This window comes from Patella vulgata, chromosome 4 (genome assembly GCF_932274485.2).
Source record: "Patella vulgata chromosome 4, xgPatVulg1.2, whole genome shotgun sequence".
NCBI classification, from domain to species: domain Eukaryota; kingdom Metazoa; phylum Mollusca; class Gastropoda; family Patellidae; genus Patella; species Patella vulgata.
This window is the reverse complement of record NC_065882.2, coordinates 77,334,299-77,350,250: the sequence shown is the minus strand read 5'-3', so window position 1 is coordinate 77,350,250 and position 15,952 is coordinate 77,334,299. Positions and strand designations below refer to the sequence as shown.

The window sequence follows — 15,952 nt, the reverse complement described above, 5'->3', positions numbered from 1 at the left end:
ATCTTCTCTTTAAAGATTTATTTATTTCATATCACTATATTTATCCTTTTTGTAGAAATTATAAACAGTACAACATAATATCCAATATATTGTCATTCATTTGTATCATTAAAGTCGCTCTTTTCTTCAATTTTACATGAAAACAGACACGGATATCCATATCGAGATTTTAGACGCATTTAATTTGGCGGGAGATTTATGTTGAATTTTGTCAATTTCTGAGATTAATCACAAAAATGGACATTAGAACAAGGGTAAAATCACACAAAAGGAAAAAATTCGATGGAGCAGAGCAATATCCACATGTCCTCCAGTTTTATTCTGTTCCACCAACTGAAACGATTTCTTTACAAGAATTTGAAGAGTTTGCTGTAGAGCGATTGAAAGGTGAGAGACTTAATAATGGGGTTTAAATTAATTAACGTCCACTTGACACAAACTAGGTCATTTCGGGACTAACACATGGTTCAATTTTATTTCAGTAATTCGCTTGCACATAGGGGTCTTTAGCAGTGGGAGGAAACCGGAGGACCCAGAGAAAACTCACAAGGTTGGACAGGTGACCCTACTCTAGTACTCACTCCTTGTCACATACCGGGGAATCGGAACCATGCCACTTGACTCAATGACAGACCTAATGATGCAGCGCGTGCACGTGCTAACGGTTCGGCCATCCAACCCCCTTGATAGTGAATGGTTTACATTAATACTGGGGTAGCCTAATCTATCTTTATGTCTTTATTATTATTATATTATTTCAGTTCTGAAGGCATGTGAGACAGCAGGTATTAAACATATTCGTGGTACGGAAGCTTATAATGATCTTCTTCATAAGGAAATAAGAAAAACTAAATTGAGGAATATTTTAAAGGTGAGTATAAATTAAATCAGTGTCTTGATATCTGTTAGTATCATTACTCTAGCTGGCCGTAGCCTTAAATCATACATTTAAAGTTACAATTTCATATTTTTTAAGAAAGTCAAAACATAATTATTTCTATAGGTTGTCAACTCACTATTATACAATCATAGGTTATCTTTCTCACACCGGAAATAATAACACAATTACCTCCCAATTACTTCCCTTGTTTTCCTATTCCCCACAATGGAATAGCTATCTTCAAACGTTTGAATTTGAAGTTGAAAATGATATTTTTGCCAATTTCTCAACTGGCAATAGTGAATTATAGGATTAATAGGATTATTCTTTAACACTAGGGAAGGGTATAATTCAGATTTGATGAAAAAAGGAAAGAAACTGAGCTTACCATCTATAATCTAATACACATATTCAGTTAATAGATTGCCATGCAGAAAGTATTAAATACCATCAAGATTCATCAAATAACGCCCAGTTTGTGCTACCGATTAGTTTAAGAAACACCATTTAGTTTTGACATCGGTCATCTAGTTTATGACCATTTAGTTTAGTTTTGATATTGGTCCAGTTTATGACCATTTAGTTTCATAAACTAGACAACCGATGTCAAACTAAACGGTAGCACAAACTGGGCGTTATTTGATGAATCTTGATGGTATTGGTCCAGTTTATGACCATTTAGTTTCATAAACTAGACAACCGATGTCAAACTAAACGGTAGCACAAACTGGGCGTTATTTGATGAATCTTGATGGTATTTAACACTTTCTGCATGGCGATCTATTAACTGAATATGTGTATTAGATTATAGATGGTAAGCTCAGTTTCTTTCCTTTTTTCATCAAATCTGAATGATACCCGGTCCCTAGTGTAACAAGGTAGGACTGTTTATAGATACCATCTTTTTTAGGGCTTTATTTTAATACATTTTAAAAATATAACTTAAAAATATGAAATTGTAACTTTAATTTGTTAGCTTTTAAAACGTAGTGGTAAATATATTTGCTTCTTGTTTGCAAATGGTACATGTAACGGTACCTATTTCGTAACTTCCAAGAACAACTTTGGTTGAGAAAGTTCATCAAGGTTTCCTGGCGTGGTTTCCCCTTATCAGTGGTGCAGGACAGAGAGCCTGGCAAGGACGAGAAACGGGTCCTGTGTACACATTAGTAGAGTGCACGTTAAAGATCCCTTGACAGCTGGAATTCAATATAAGAGTAGGCCGTAGTGCCGCTGTCCGGGCAAAATTTCCCTCATAGCACACTGTAGGGTGTATGCCAGTCTTCATTAGCCCAGTCGGAGCAGAATAGTAAGACGTTAAACCCCATTTCATTTTATTTACTTTAAAACGATTATCTTATTTTATGTTGTAGACATCAGGAAAGGAGAATTTAACAGAAGATGATATTTATGGAAGAAAACTGGATCATATTTCTCACTTTATACTGAGATTAGCATATTGTAGATCGTAAGTTCTTTTCTTTATGTCATCAGATTTAGAATTAAAGAAAAATTACCAAGGTTTTGATTTGAGAGGATAAGTTGGCCCTCTTTGAAAAAGGATTAAAAAAACTTTTAGAAAACAGATTATATATTTTATGTATAAATTATAAACATGTTAAAGATTTTAATCATTGAGTGACATTTAGCGATTGAACACATTCACATTATCAACGTTTAATTTGTGACGATGTGTTATCATCTGTGAAGTGTTATTAAAGCAACTTTCAGAAAACAGATATATGTATAAGCATATTAAAGATTTGAATCGTTGGTTTGCATTTAGTGATTATTTAATAACATGAACATCATAAAGATTATTTATATCGGATACAATCACTGATTTATTGTAGGCCTACTGCATTGGCCGAAAAAGTTCATCCCGATTTTCCGGCGTGGTTCCCCCTTGTCAGTGATGCAGGGCAGAGGGCCTGACAGGGACAGCTGTCTAGTCATTCGGATGAGACGAAAAACCAAGGTCCCGTGTACACATTGGCGTGCACGTAAAAGATCCCTTGACAGTTGGAATTCGATGTAAGAGTAGGCCGTAGTGCCGCTGTCCGGGGGCAAAATTTCCCTCATAGCACACTGTATGGCGTATGCCCGTCTTTATTAACCCAGTTCGGAGCAAAACAGTAGGACGTTAAACCCCATTTCATTTCCCTACATTCTTGTATGGTGCAACTTTTCATCAAGTGTTCTCTTAAAGTTTTGAAGCACAGATGATGCTTGTGCTTGAAAATTGTAAAAGAACACTAGTTGAAAGGTTGTGCATGGAAATGGTAAGAGAACAATATATAGTTGAAAGGTCGCGCCATATATGAGCGTATATGTGCAGGAGGACCGCACTACATGAAAACAACATGTAGTGAGTAAACATAAGCAAAGCCTAACAACGAGAACATTCAGAAGTAAGATGGGCTAAAAATCTACTACATGTATAATGGTTGTTCCATATGTGCAGGAACACAGTAAACTCATGCAAAATCTAACATTCTGAAGTAAGATGGGGAGTTGGATGGCCGAATAGTTAGCACGTTGCATCATAAGGTCTGTCATTGAGTCAACTGGCATGGTTTTGATTCCCCGGTTGTACGTGACAAGGAGTAGGGTTGCCTGTCCAACCTCGTGGATTTTCTCCGGGTCCTGTTTCCTCCCACTGCTAAAGTCCTGTACGCCCAAGAGAATTATTGAAATAAAATTGAACCATACACTGTAACCCAGGTATCGTTTAATCTTGTTTATCTAGCACTAATTTCTTTCACATTCGTTTAATATCAAATCTCTCTCTCTCTCTCTCTCTCTCTCTCTCTCTCTCTCTCTCTTGATCATGATCATGTAATTGAATTCCATTTAACTGGCCTTTGATGTTAAAGTTTTGTTTGTGTCTTTGATGTTAAAATTTTGTTTGTGTCTTTGATGTTAAAATTTTGTTTTAGAATTGAAAATTTTGTTTTAGAATTGAAAATTTCACGTTTTAAGTATATTATGATTTAAATCATCTTTCATTTTAGTGAGGAACTGCGTCGCTGGTTTTTACAACAAGAATTAGATTTATTTCGATACCGGTTCCAAAATGAAAGTATTCAGGGTAGCCAAGAATTCCTGATTTTAAATAATCTTGATTATACACCAGTAAGTTAAAACTTTGATTTATATATTACAAACTTTGAAATCTGCAGATGGTTGAAGAAATGTTTAACTGAAAAATCATATTTATCAGAAACTATATTAACTGTTCACAGAGGGGTTGGGTGGCCGAATGATTAACAAGTGCGAGTTGCATCATCAAGTCTGTCATTGAGTCTAGTGGCGTGGTTTCGATTTCCCGCTTGTACGTGACAAGGAGTAGGGTCGCTTGTCCAACCTCGTGGGTTTTCTCCAGTTTCCTCCCACTGCTAATGACCTCTGTGCGCATGCGAATTAATGAAATAAAATTAAACCATTTGTTAGTCATGAAATGACCTAGTTTGTGTCAAGTGGACGTTAAACCCCATTTCTCTCTCCCTCTCCTTGTGTCAAATATAATACATATGACTTAAGATGTGCCATATAATTTTCAACAAAGATTAAATTAAGAAAAAATGTTATTTAACTTAAAGATACATTATGGGAGATTAGATAAAGAGTTGGTATTCCTCACTATAACAGTTAAAAACTAGATAATGTAAAGAGAATTTGCTGAAAATTTCAGTCAAATTGATCCACTCTGAACCGAGAGTTTAGCAATTGAATTTTGGGCCTTAGATCGGATCCTAATCCAGTAAATATCGCAGGCTAGCAATGGCATCAAGAGTTGATTATGGTCTGGATAAGTTAATAAATGTCTAATTAATAATTTTGATAACATTTAAGGCCTAAAGAAAGACCTGCAATTGGCAGATTTAGCTCTTACATAATGCATGTTTAATGAGACTTTTGATTTTATTTGGATTTAGGCAAGCTATTGTAATTGGCTCAAATTAGTTTGTTTCTTTATACTAAATCATTATTATCATGAGGTGTAATATCCAGCCTGTTAAAAATTATTTGAATTTGTGCAAACAATGTGATGTAGTATCGATTAATGGATTTTTGTGGAATTTAATTATTGAAATGTATTTTTTTTTAGATACCTAATGAAGAAAAAGAGAAGATAAGTGGAGAATTAGCCTATTCTATTAGTTCAGGTCACGTTTCTACTGCTGATTTCTTTAAGGTTAGACTTAGACAAATTTGTTTCCATGGAAATACAAGAATTATTAAATCCAAGATATTTCTGTTTAACAAAAGACACAACTATTATAATAGGTAGATTTGTGAAAAGTTTCATAAAGATATCTCTAATTGTTTATGTGATGTTGCAATCTGATTAAAACACAGATCCAATTTCATTTCGTTTTTTTTATAGTTCAAAATTTCGTTTTACTTGTCTTTACTACACTAGGGTTTGGAAGAGTTGCTATCATTGACGTGTTCTGGATGATGTGAAGGATTAGCCAATGAAACGGTCTGTTTCGGCGAGTTCTTGCCGTTTGGTACAGGGAACTGTGGGTAAACCACTAGAAACTTCAACGCTGATTGGTTAATCAATGTCTGACGTCATAGGGTCAAAAGCCACTTGTATGACCTCTGATGGGACCTCTCAGTCAGATCTTCATGTAGGCCATTGAAAGTATAAAAAACAAAATGAAATATAGATCTGTATTTTAATCAGATTGGCCATAGTGTAAGAAGATTATTTGATAGTTTCTCGTTATTGTTCATTAACTTGGAGACTCATAATCTGTTTCACAGAGAATTACAAGTTTTCTCTGTAAAAGATGACTGCCTTTAACACGTGCTGTTACAGCATGCGGCGTCAATCATTGGCTGAATGGCACGTTAATTGTTTACATAAGACGTTACTGCTTTGGGCAGAATGATGCCTTTTAGTCATTTTCATACCCATTTACACTAAATAGGAAATAATTTTTACCTACAAATACATCAAACGTCTTTATTTAATTTTCTAATACATCAAAAAAATGTTTTAGAATTTAATTTGTCGGTGGAAAAAAGTTAATATTTTTATTATTATTAATTATTATTATTAAAACAATATTTATACAGTGCTCGTCTTCCACTGCAGAGCAATGCTCAGAGGCGCTTTACAAAAACATAAATTGAATCAATATAAAATTCAAATGTACATAAATGTCTAAATGATAAAATTACATACATATAGAGAATGACATAATCATATGATAAAATGCAAGATATATAGAATCTTTTTAACTAAAAGCCTGTGTATAAAAATGTGTTTTTAGTGATTGCTTGAATATTGTAATAGATTTTGCTGACCTTATGAAAAAAGGGAGCTTATTCCAGAGTCTCGGTGCCTGGAAAGAGAAGGATCATTCTCCGAAAGAAGAAAGATTTACAGAGATGGGTTTAAGGAGAAAGGGGTCACTAGATGACTTCAAACATCTAGTTGGCGTATATACAGTGATTAAATCTTTTATATAAGAGGGTGAAGTGTCATTAAAAGTATTTTAAAATTAATGCGGTACTTAATGGGTAACCATTGTAAAGAAGCAAAAATTGGAGTTATCAATCTGGCAGCACAATTTTGAAGTTTATCTAGGTGTTTTACAAGAAGACCAGCAAGGAGAGAATTAAAATTATCAAGCCTAGAAGTTATAAAAGCATGAACAAGTGATTTAGTTGCATCTAGTGAAATATATTTTCTAATTTTACCTATATTGTAAATGTGGAAATAGCAGCTTTTACATACATTATTAATTTGACTAATCATGTTTATGTTTTTGTCAAAGATAACACCAATATTTCTTGCAGAATTAACAGGTAAAATAACAGACTGAGCAATTGATATGGATTTACAATCAGATATTTTACTTAGATTAGTATTTGTTCCTATATCCATTTTTTTATGTCAATTATACAAGTTTCTAGTTTGTCATTTTTGTTATTAAAATCATTTGTTATAGATGGTTTAAAAACAATATAAATTTGGGTATCATCTGCATACAGCTGATAGTCTAAGCCATGACCCCGAACTAATTTGCCGAGCGGAGAAGTGTCTAGTGTAAATAGAATGGGTCTAAGAACAGAGCCCTGGGGTACTCTGTATAAGATGTCATTGTTGTTTGAAAATGTATCATTAATTGAGATCATTATTTGAGACTCATTAAGTCGCATCAATGTCTTCCTTATCAGTGATTATAGTGACCTAGCAAATATTAACTGCTGATCAGTGTGGGAGACTCAGTGAGTTAGAGGTTGGCTCACTAACCTGGAGGTTCCATGATTGATCCTGGTTCATTGTGATTTTCCAGCATGGTTTTCCCTTGTCGGTGGGGGGATCAGGTGGCTAAGTGGGTAAGATGCTGGCTCGCTAGCCTGGAGGTCGGGTGTTCGATCCCTGCATTGGCCGAGAAAGTTCATTAAGATTTACCACCGTGGTTTCCCCTTGTCAGTGATGCAGGACGGAGTGCCTGACAAGGACAGCTGTCTAGTCGTTCGAATGGGACGAAAAATCGAGGTTCCGTGTACAAATTGGCGTGCACGTAAAAGATCCATTGACAGTTGTAATTCGATATAAGAGTAGGCCGTAGCGCCGCTGCCCGGGCAAAATTTCCCTCATAGCACACTGTATGGCGTATGCCCGTCTTCATTAGCCCAGTTTAGGAGCAAAACAGTAGGACGTTAAACCCCATTTCATTTCATTTCATTTTGGTTGGTAAGCCAACGATATAGTAACTGAGCTACCATAGTTTCAGAGATGCTGTCTCTTTATCCACTTTTATAGTTTATGCGATTTCTTGGGTTTGTTTCCTGGGTTTCTGTTTGTTTATGTGTGTGTTGTCCTTGGGTTCGTCTCCTGGGTTTCTGTTTTTTTATGTGTGTGTTGTCCTTGGGTTTGTCTCCTGGCTTTTTGTTTAAGTGTGTTGTCCTTGGGTTTGTCTCCTGGCTGTCTGTTTGATTATGTGTATATTGTCCGTGCCGTTCTCCTTCTCATACTATTTTAGTACGTAGTCCTGTGTGATATTTCTCCTCAACGATATGTTTATTTTTTTTCAGGTTTATTTCACAGATGCGTTAGATTTGGTGAAATCACGTAAAGTATATTTAAAGGGAGGTTATGCGTATGTTGTACGAGATGATTTGATATCTATATTACTGTCTGTATATAGAGCTAAACTCTCCAAGGCTTTATCTGTAAGTTTCTTTATATATCGATTTGATTTTATATTTGAAGAACCCCGGGGAAGAACAATCTAAGTGACTTTTTCAATGAACCCCAGTTAATGGCGCCATCTGGTAGCAAATTGTATAAGCTTTCTGTGGAACAATCAATTACAGGTAAAAACGATCGGAGTCACATCGAACCAAGGCCCTTCTGAAATGGCCCCCCCCCCCCCCCGCCGGACAAATACAAGTCCATCTTACCCTTTATTTGTCTATAATTTGGCTGAAAAGTGGAAGTCAGTTGTTGTACTGGTAATAATGATTCGTATTAAACATCATTTTGAAGTTGTAATTACACCCACTCGTTGCTCTTTTCTCATCGAGCATTCTCGTCCAAAAGACAAAAATGTGATTTAAATCGTTCTTCCTCTGGACTCTTCAATTGAATTTAAAGCCACCGATCATGATTTGCGATATTTTTAATCCCTTCCAAACTAAAATGTTGTGAAACACTGTAATCCGGGTATCATTTAATCTTGTGTATCTAGCATAATTTCTTTCACATTCGTTTAATATCAAATTTTGTTTAAAGATGGGTTCCCAGAAAAGTATTTATCGGGTGGTTATTTCCCAAAAAAGTGTGGTAATTTTTATATATATGGAAAGTAGAGATATCCAATCTTACTAGAAAAATACTGGATTCCCAGAAAAACACTCATGGAGCCTATACGGGACAAAAATGTAAGGGTTCCCCTAATCAACAGCCCGACGATTAGGAATTTCTGCACGCGTGATGTCAAAGGTCACACGCGAACATCGAGCACTTGATGTACAAGTTGATAAACTTTATGAAGAGTTAGACGTACAACACTTTCTGAGATAAAAAAGACGCGGGTAGTGGATAATCCGAGAATTTAATTAGGATTCGATATTTGTAATAAATAGTAAGCGATTAAAGGCAACATCGTCTTATGTATGCAATGAATTCTCCTCTGACTTCCAAGAGAGGTAGTCGCGTGACGTAAACATGACCTTGCTTGATCGAATTTTTATAGCAGGACATTCCTTCGCAATTACGATGTTTGAGAAGGATTTGAAGCTATGTTTTTAGTCCATATATACCATTAAATCACCCAGTTTGTACGCGGGAACCCATCTTTAAAAATTCGTAAAAATCATTTAAAGTCACCCCAAATCATCTAATTTGTACTTGTGTCCAGTAAAGCTGACTGATTAATTTTGATAATGAGCGTTCAATTTACAAGTATTTAATCTCCTGACCACTGTTCACAAATTAATCAATATTCAATTGGGTTGTTTATTTTTTAACAGTGATTGAGAAATTAAAAACTTGTAAATTGGACACTCGTTATCAAAATTGAATGGTCAGCTTTAAATTGGACACAAGTACCAATTAGATGATTATTGATGATTTTAAACGATTTTTATGAATTTTTAAACAAAGATTTGATATTGAATGAACGTGAAAGAAATAAGTGCTAAATACACAAGATTAAATGATACCCGTGTTACAGTGAAAGTAAAATCTTTAAAAGGAATATCAGTTAAAAAATGGTTAAATTCTGTTCAGCATTATTCAGAGATTATCTACGTTGATATTTTGGGTTCTTTGTTTAAAATTGAATATTACAATAAACCATGTTCCTGAATAAAGCGTCTGGATGAGGGATGAAGCCTGGAAAGATGTATTTATTGTTTTTCCAGGCTCCAAGCTTGATATTTAACTAAACGGGCCTATCTGCAGCTTAAAGGCACTGTCTTGGTAAAGTTCTGTGCATTGTGATAGTAACATAAATAAGGATGTTTAAAATGAATATGTGACGTTATCCTTTAATGTTGGCAAATCACTACTTAAAATAATGTTATGGGGATTGTACAAATCGTGCAGTTTTTATTTACGATGGCGGAAAATATTGGGAGTCATGTGATGATTTCTTCGAAATTCACATGTATGTGGTATATCTGTAATTTAAAGGAGCTAAGTCTCTAACTCAATATTTTCCATAATATTTGAAATTAAAAACACGAATTAGAATTCAATATTGATCAATTTCAATCAATATTGATGTTGTTATCTTGCTGTAAAAACTATTGGATCCTAATATCCAATATTTTAAGACACAATTAACATTTTATAATCAGTACATGAGTCGTGTACCCTCTAGTTTTGGGTGTCATTTTGTAATGAACAAATAAAAACACATCCTACAACACAATGTGGAAGTAATTAGTAAATGTCAAAATAATAATTTAGAAAACGCGTAGAATGCACTTAGCAGACGCAAACAGCTGTTGTTCAATTTGAACTGTTTACATATTTCACCGAACATAATTGATTAGAAATTACAATATTTTTTCAAAAATTGAATATAAACCACTTTACGTACTTAATATCTGATTTTTAGAACCTTTTTTGTCTATTTCAAGGTTCCAAAAAATAGAGCCATACACCCTTTAAGTTTTTTAAAGATTTTTACCCAGGCAGTGGCAATATTTTACTTAATGTCTCACTTTAAATTACAAATAATAAGGTTTTGGTGGATTGTTAATTATTTTCAGCAAACATCGAGAGCCTTACCACATTTAGAAGAAGATGAACGTTTATTGCCGATGTTATGTGGTTTAAGTAAGAGATATCTGGGTCAAGATTATACGAATAAAAAGCCGTCTGCAGGTCAGATTACAGCAGATATGATTGAAGTGGTCAGTAAGCAATTCTTTATTCCAAATAATCTGACTTTTTAAAAAACAACCTTTGATTAAAGATACATTATGTAATATTCAGATAAAGAGCTGATCGTTCTTGCTATAATAGCTCATAAATAGATAATGCAATAGGGAATAGGTTGAAAATTTCATTCAAATTACTTTATTCTGAGCCCAGTTATTGCCGCTAGAAGATCAGTGTCATCTCGATTGTCATTGCTACTGTTATTAAGAAAATAATCATCTTGATTATCCATTTTTGAATTAAATCATTATCTGTCAATGGTATTTAAATCTGTTCAAAATCTTGAGTTCATCCGATGGTCTTCAAGAGTTGATTATGGTCTTGGTAACTTAAACATACATTATGCAAGAGCTAAATCTGCCTATTGCAGGTCTTTCTTTAGGCCTGAAATGTTTTCTAAATTATTAATTAAACATTAATTAACTGATCCAGGCCATAATCAACTCTCAATGGCATTAGATTTCTCTGATATGAAATAGATTAGAATGATTCAGCCATATTTTGATTTAATTTAAAAAGGGAGGAGCAAGAATTAGCTTCGAACAACCAGTACGGTGGTTGAAATTATTGCACATATTTCATCAAACCTTCAAAGGCTAATATCTTTGCTAGCAATAAAGTAATTTGAATGAAATTTTCAAATTATTCATTTTACATTATCTGTTTTCGAACTATTATTGCAAGAATGGTTAGCTCTTTATCTAAATCTTACATAATGTATCTTTAATAAATATCTAATTAATAATTTATATAACATTTAACGCATAAAGAAAGACCTAAAATAGGTAGATTTAGCTCTTGCATAATGCCTCTTTAATTCCAACGATAATTGTAAAATAGCTGTGGGTGTGCACTAGAAGTAAATAATCGAATGTCTAATTTTGTTTTTAATTTTATTTTCCCCCAAATAATTGAAAATCTTTTAAGCTCTCTGTTTGATTATTATGTCTAATAATAAGGTATTATTAATCTGTATTCAGAGTAACATTTATCGCGTTATTATGTCAAATTAATCTTTATTCTCCGCGATGTTGTCAGTAATGTTTTCTCAAGTTATTATATGTCAAATTAATTGTTGTTCTGACTGACGTTGTGATTAACTTCTGAGGGTAATACTTTGTTTTCAATAATATTTTTTCGGGGGAATAATGCTTGATTTCTAGAGATTGTTGTTCTGAGTGACGTTGTAATTAACTTCTGAGAGTAGGAAATAGTTTTTTTTAATAATATTTTTTGTGGAATAATGCTTGATTTCTAGAAATTGTTTAGTGTCCTCTTTTAAGATTAATTAATTTTTTTAGTATGCTTTGTTCAGGGTACCCCCATACATTCTGAGTACATTCTTGATAACTCTTTGTTTTCGGTATTTAGCAATTCTTACCACTTTGTAAAATTTTATAACACAAATTTCTTGAATTGAAAACTTTTCTCTCAGTCCTCTGCTTATACTAGTCGATGTATTATTTATCCTATAGGGGGCTTGGATGGCTAAATGGTTAGCGCATGCGCGCTGTATCATAAAGTCTGTCATTGAGTCAACTGGTAGGGTCTCTCTCTCTCCAATGTTTATTATCCATCTGTTTCAATCTTTAAGTGATATTAAGGTAATGTTTGAGATATATTAATATCTGAACATTGAATTAAACTACTATTCCTTCCTAGAGATGATGTTATAATGTTTTTCATTTTGACTGAAGCCTGTATCATTACAGACCCAAGACTGTGCAATACTGTGAACGCCTATGGCTGACCCCTGGATTTATTGATTTGGTTTAAAATTTGTTGTTTATTTCTGGCAATATCTGTGTAGGTTATCTAATCCGCAAGTTTGTCTTATCAGGGTTTTTTTGCAAGCAGTGCGGTCCTCCTTCAGTTCTAATATATTTTTATTTACAAATTTCAGCTATCCAAGAAATCATTTCCATTATGTATGCAACATTTACACCAAGTTTTAAAGAGAGAACATCATTTAAAACATGGAGGTCGTATGCAGTATGGCCTTTTTCTCAAAGGTATAGGAATGTCATTAGAAGAAGCCTTGAAGTTCTGGAAAATAGAATTTGTTAAATTGATAGATGGAGACAAGGTTTGTTATCTTTGTTTTGAAATTTTTAAATAAAAAAAATACCTGTGTTTACTGATTCTTGGTCCCCCAAAATAGGTCAGTCGATCGGAAAATCTTTAATTTTTATACGCCCACAATTTCATGTGGACGTATATTGTCGTCGCCCCTATCCGTCCGCCTGGACGTCCGTCCACAATTGTTTGTGAACAGTCTACAGGTCACAATTTTTATCCGATTTCAATGAAACTTGAAATATAGGTTTATCACCCTAAGATCTCGGTTCCTTTCGATATTGGCATGTATCGGACTGTAACTTCATGGACTATTGTACGAAAAATCAACTGTAGAGGTCACAATTTTTATCCAATTTAGTTCAAACTTGAAATGTATGATTATAACCCAAAGATCTCAGTTCCTTTCGATATTCGCGCATATCGGAACGTAACTTCCTGAATTATGGCCCCTGATTGTACGAAAAATCGCGTTTTTAGCTTGTGGAATGTGGACCCTATAGAGGTCATAATTTTTATCCGATTTAAAAAAATGTATTATTATATCACCGTTAAACCCTAAGGTCGGCTGAGTTCTAATTTCTTGAAAATCGGCCCAAAACTGTCAGACAAAATCGCTGCCGTTCTTTCTCAAATAGCGTAAAAATATGGTATATCAAGGTTGTTGACCCTATAGTGGTCACAATTTTTATCCAATTTTGTTGAAACTTGAAATGTAAGTTTATAACCCAAAGATCTCGGTTCCTTCCGATATTCACGCATATCGGACCGTAACTTCCTGAATTATGGCCCATGATTGTACAAAAAATTGCGTTTTTAGCTTGTGGACCCTATAGAGGTCATAATTTTTATCTGATTTAAAAAAACGTATTATTTATCACCGTTACACCCTAAGGACGGCTGAGTACAAATTTCATGAAAATCGGCCCAAAACTGACAGACAAAATGGCCGTCCCTCTTTCTCAAATAGTGTAAAAATATGGTATTTCAAGGTTGTGGCCCCTAAAGAGGTCACAATTTTTTATCCGATTTTGTTGAAACTTCATATGTAAGTTTATAACCCAAATCTTGACTCTCATACAAATAAACTATTTGGTACTATTCCGTACCCATATCATATTAAACCCCTCAAGCGGCATGTTGAATTACACAGTATTTAAAGTTCTAAAACCTAACTACTTTATGGAATCAACGACAAATTTAAACTTGGGCACTCCAACCATTTTTATTTTTGTTTAACAATATCATACAGTACAGTAAAAAGATTTATGATCTTACAAAATTTATGGATAGATAGAACGATTTAGATGCTATGGATGTATATTTTGTTGCCTGGCAACACTATTTTTAAATATTTGTTTTGTTGCCTGGCAACCTTATTTTTAAATATTTATTTTGTAGTTTGATAAACAATATGCGTATAATATACGTCATAATTATGGTAAAGAGGGTAAGCGAGCTGATTATACACCGTATAGCTGTATGAAAATTATAATGTCAAATGCACCAGGACCAGGAGACAGTCACGGTAAGATAAACATATATTATATACATCTATCTGTGGGGTCGCCTGTCAAACCTCGTGGACTTTCTTCGGGTCCTCTGGTTTCCTCTCACTACTAAAGACTCCTACTCGCAAGCGGATTGTTGAAATAAAATAGAACTATATGTTAGTCCTGAAATTACCTGGTTTGTGTCAAGTGGAGTGGACGCTAAACCACACTATCAGGCTATGCGCTACGATAGGTGTCCCTATTGACTCCACGATCTGCTACGTTCGGATACATTTTGATACGATCAACAGGATTGCTACGACTGACCACAATATACGATAAGACCTGGTAGGATCACCACGATTAAAACCACGATTTCATTCGTAGCACGAATCGTGATAGGGGGAACCTGGCTTAAGTAAGACGTTGGCTGGCTAACCAGATGGTGTTGGCCGAGAAGGTCCCTCAAGGTTTTCAGGCGTGGTTTCCCTGTATCCGTTGTGCAGGACGGAGGACCTGACAAGGAACATTGTCTAGTTGCTTGGATGGTATGAAAAAAAAGGTCCTGTGTTCGCATTGGCGTGCACGTAAAAGATTCTTTGACAGTTGGAATTAATAAAAAAAAAAAAAAGCCGACTGAATTGCCACTGTTCACTCATAGCACACTCATAAGCCTGTCTTCATTGAGGGGATCACGTGGCTAAGTGGGTAAGGCGCTGGCTCGCTAGCCTGGAGGTTGGGTGTTCGATCCCTGCATTGGCCCAGAAAGTTCATCCAGATTTTCCGGCGTGGTTCTCCCTTGTCAGTGATGCAGGACGGAGGGGCTGACAAGGAAAGCTGTCTAGTCGCTCGGATGGGACGAAAAACCGAGGTCCCGTGTACACATTGGCGTGCACGTAAAAGATCCCTTGGCAGTTGGAATTCGATATAAGAGTAGGCCGTAGTGCCGCTGTCCGGGCAAAATTTCCCTCATAGCACACTGTATGGCGTATGCCCGTCTTCATTAGCCCAGGTTAGGAGCAGAACAGTAGGACGTTAAACCCCATTTCATTTCATTTCATTTTGTCTTCATTGACCCAGTCGATGCACAAAAGTAAAATGTTAAACCCCATTTTATTTCATATCCATATCGGGGGGTTGGATGGCTGAATGGTTAGTTTGCGCGTGCTGTATCATAAAGTCTGTCATTGAGTTGACTGGCGTGGTTTCGAATCCCCGGTTGTACGTGACAAGGAGTAGGGTCGCCTGTCCAACCTCGTGGGTTTTCTCCGGGTCCTCCGGTTTCCTCCCACTGCTAAAGACCCCTACGCGCAAGCGAATTATTGAAATAAAATTAAACCATATGTTAGTCCCGAAAGGACCTAGTTTGTGTCGAGTGGACGTTAAACCCCATCTCTCTCTCTCTCTCTCTCTCTCTCTTTCTTTCATATCTACATGTATGTCATGTCTTGACAGACACAACACATAATGCATGTTGATTTTGGCGATAATGTGTGTTATTCACCTTTTCTGTGTGAACAAAATATATTGGTCTAATCTTCAGATAGGTCTTATATTGTGAGACAAAAACAAAAGTTGTAT

General features: G+C 35.1%; 1 protein-coding gene across 1 annotated transcript in view; it reads left to right on the top strand.

Annotated features, from left to right (window-relative positions):
* Positions 1-144: 144 nt before the first annotated feature.
* The window catches only part of LOC126819429 (DNA primase large subunit), a 34,327-nt gene continuing 18,519 nt past the window's right edge, over positions 145-15,952 (top strand). The window contains exons 1-9 of the mRNA XM_050547457.2: positions 145-387; positions 762-871; positions 2,254-2,348; positions 3,895-4,015; positions 4,992-5,078; positions 7,943-8,080; positions 10,631-10,774; positions 12,706-12,888; positions 14,280-14,406. Coding sequence (XP_050403414.1) covers positions 237-387; positions 762-871; positions 2,254-2,348; positions 3,895-4,015; positions 4,992-5,078; positions 7,943-8,080; positions 10,631-10,774; positions 12,706-12,888; positions 14,280-14,406 — 1,156 coding nt within the window. The 5' untranslated portion in view covers positions 145-236. The remainder of the gene's footprint in view (positions 388-761; positions 872-2,253; positions 2,349-3,894; positions 4,016-4,991; positions 5,079-7,942; positions 8,081-10,630; positions 10,775-12,705; positions 12,889-14,279; positions 14,407-15,952) is intronic.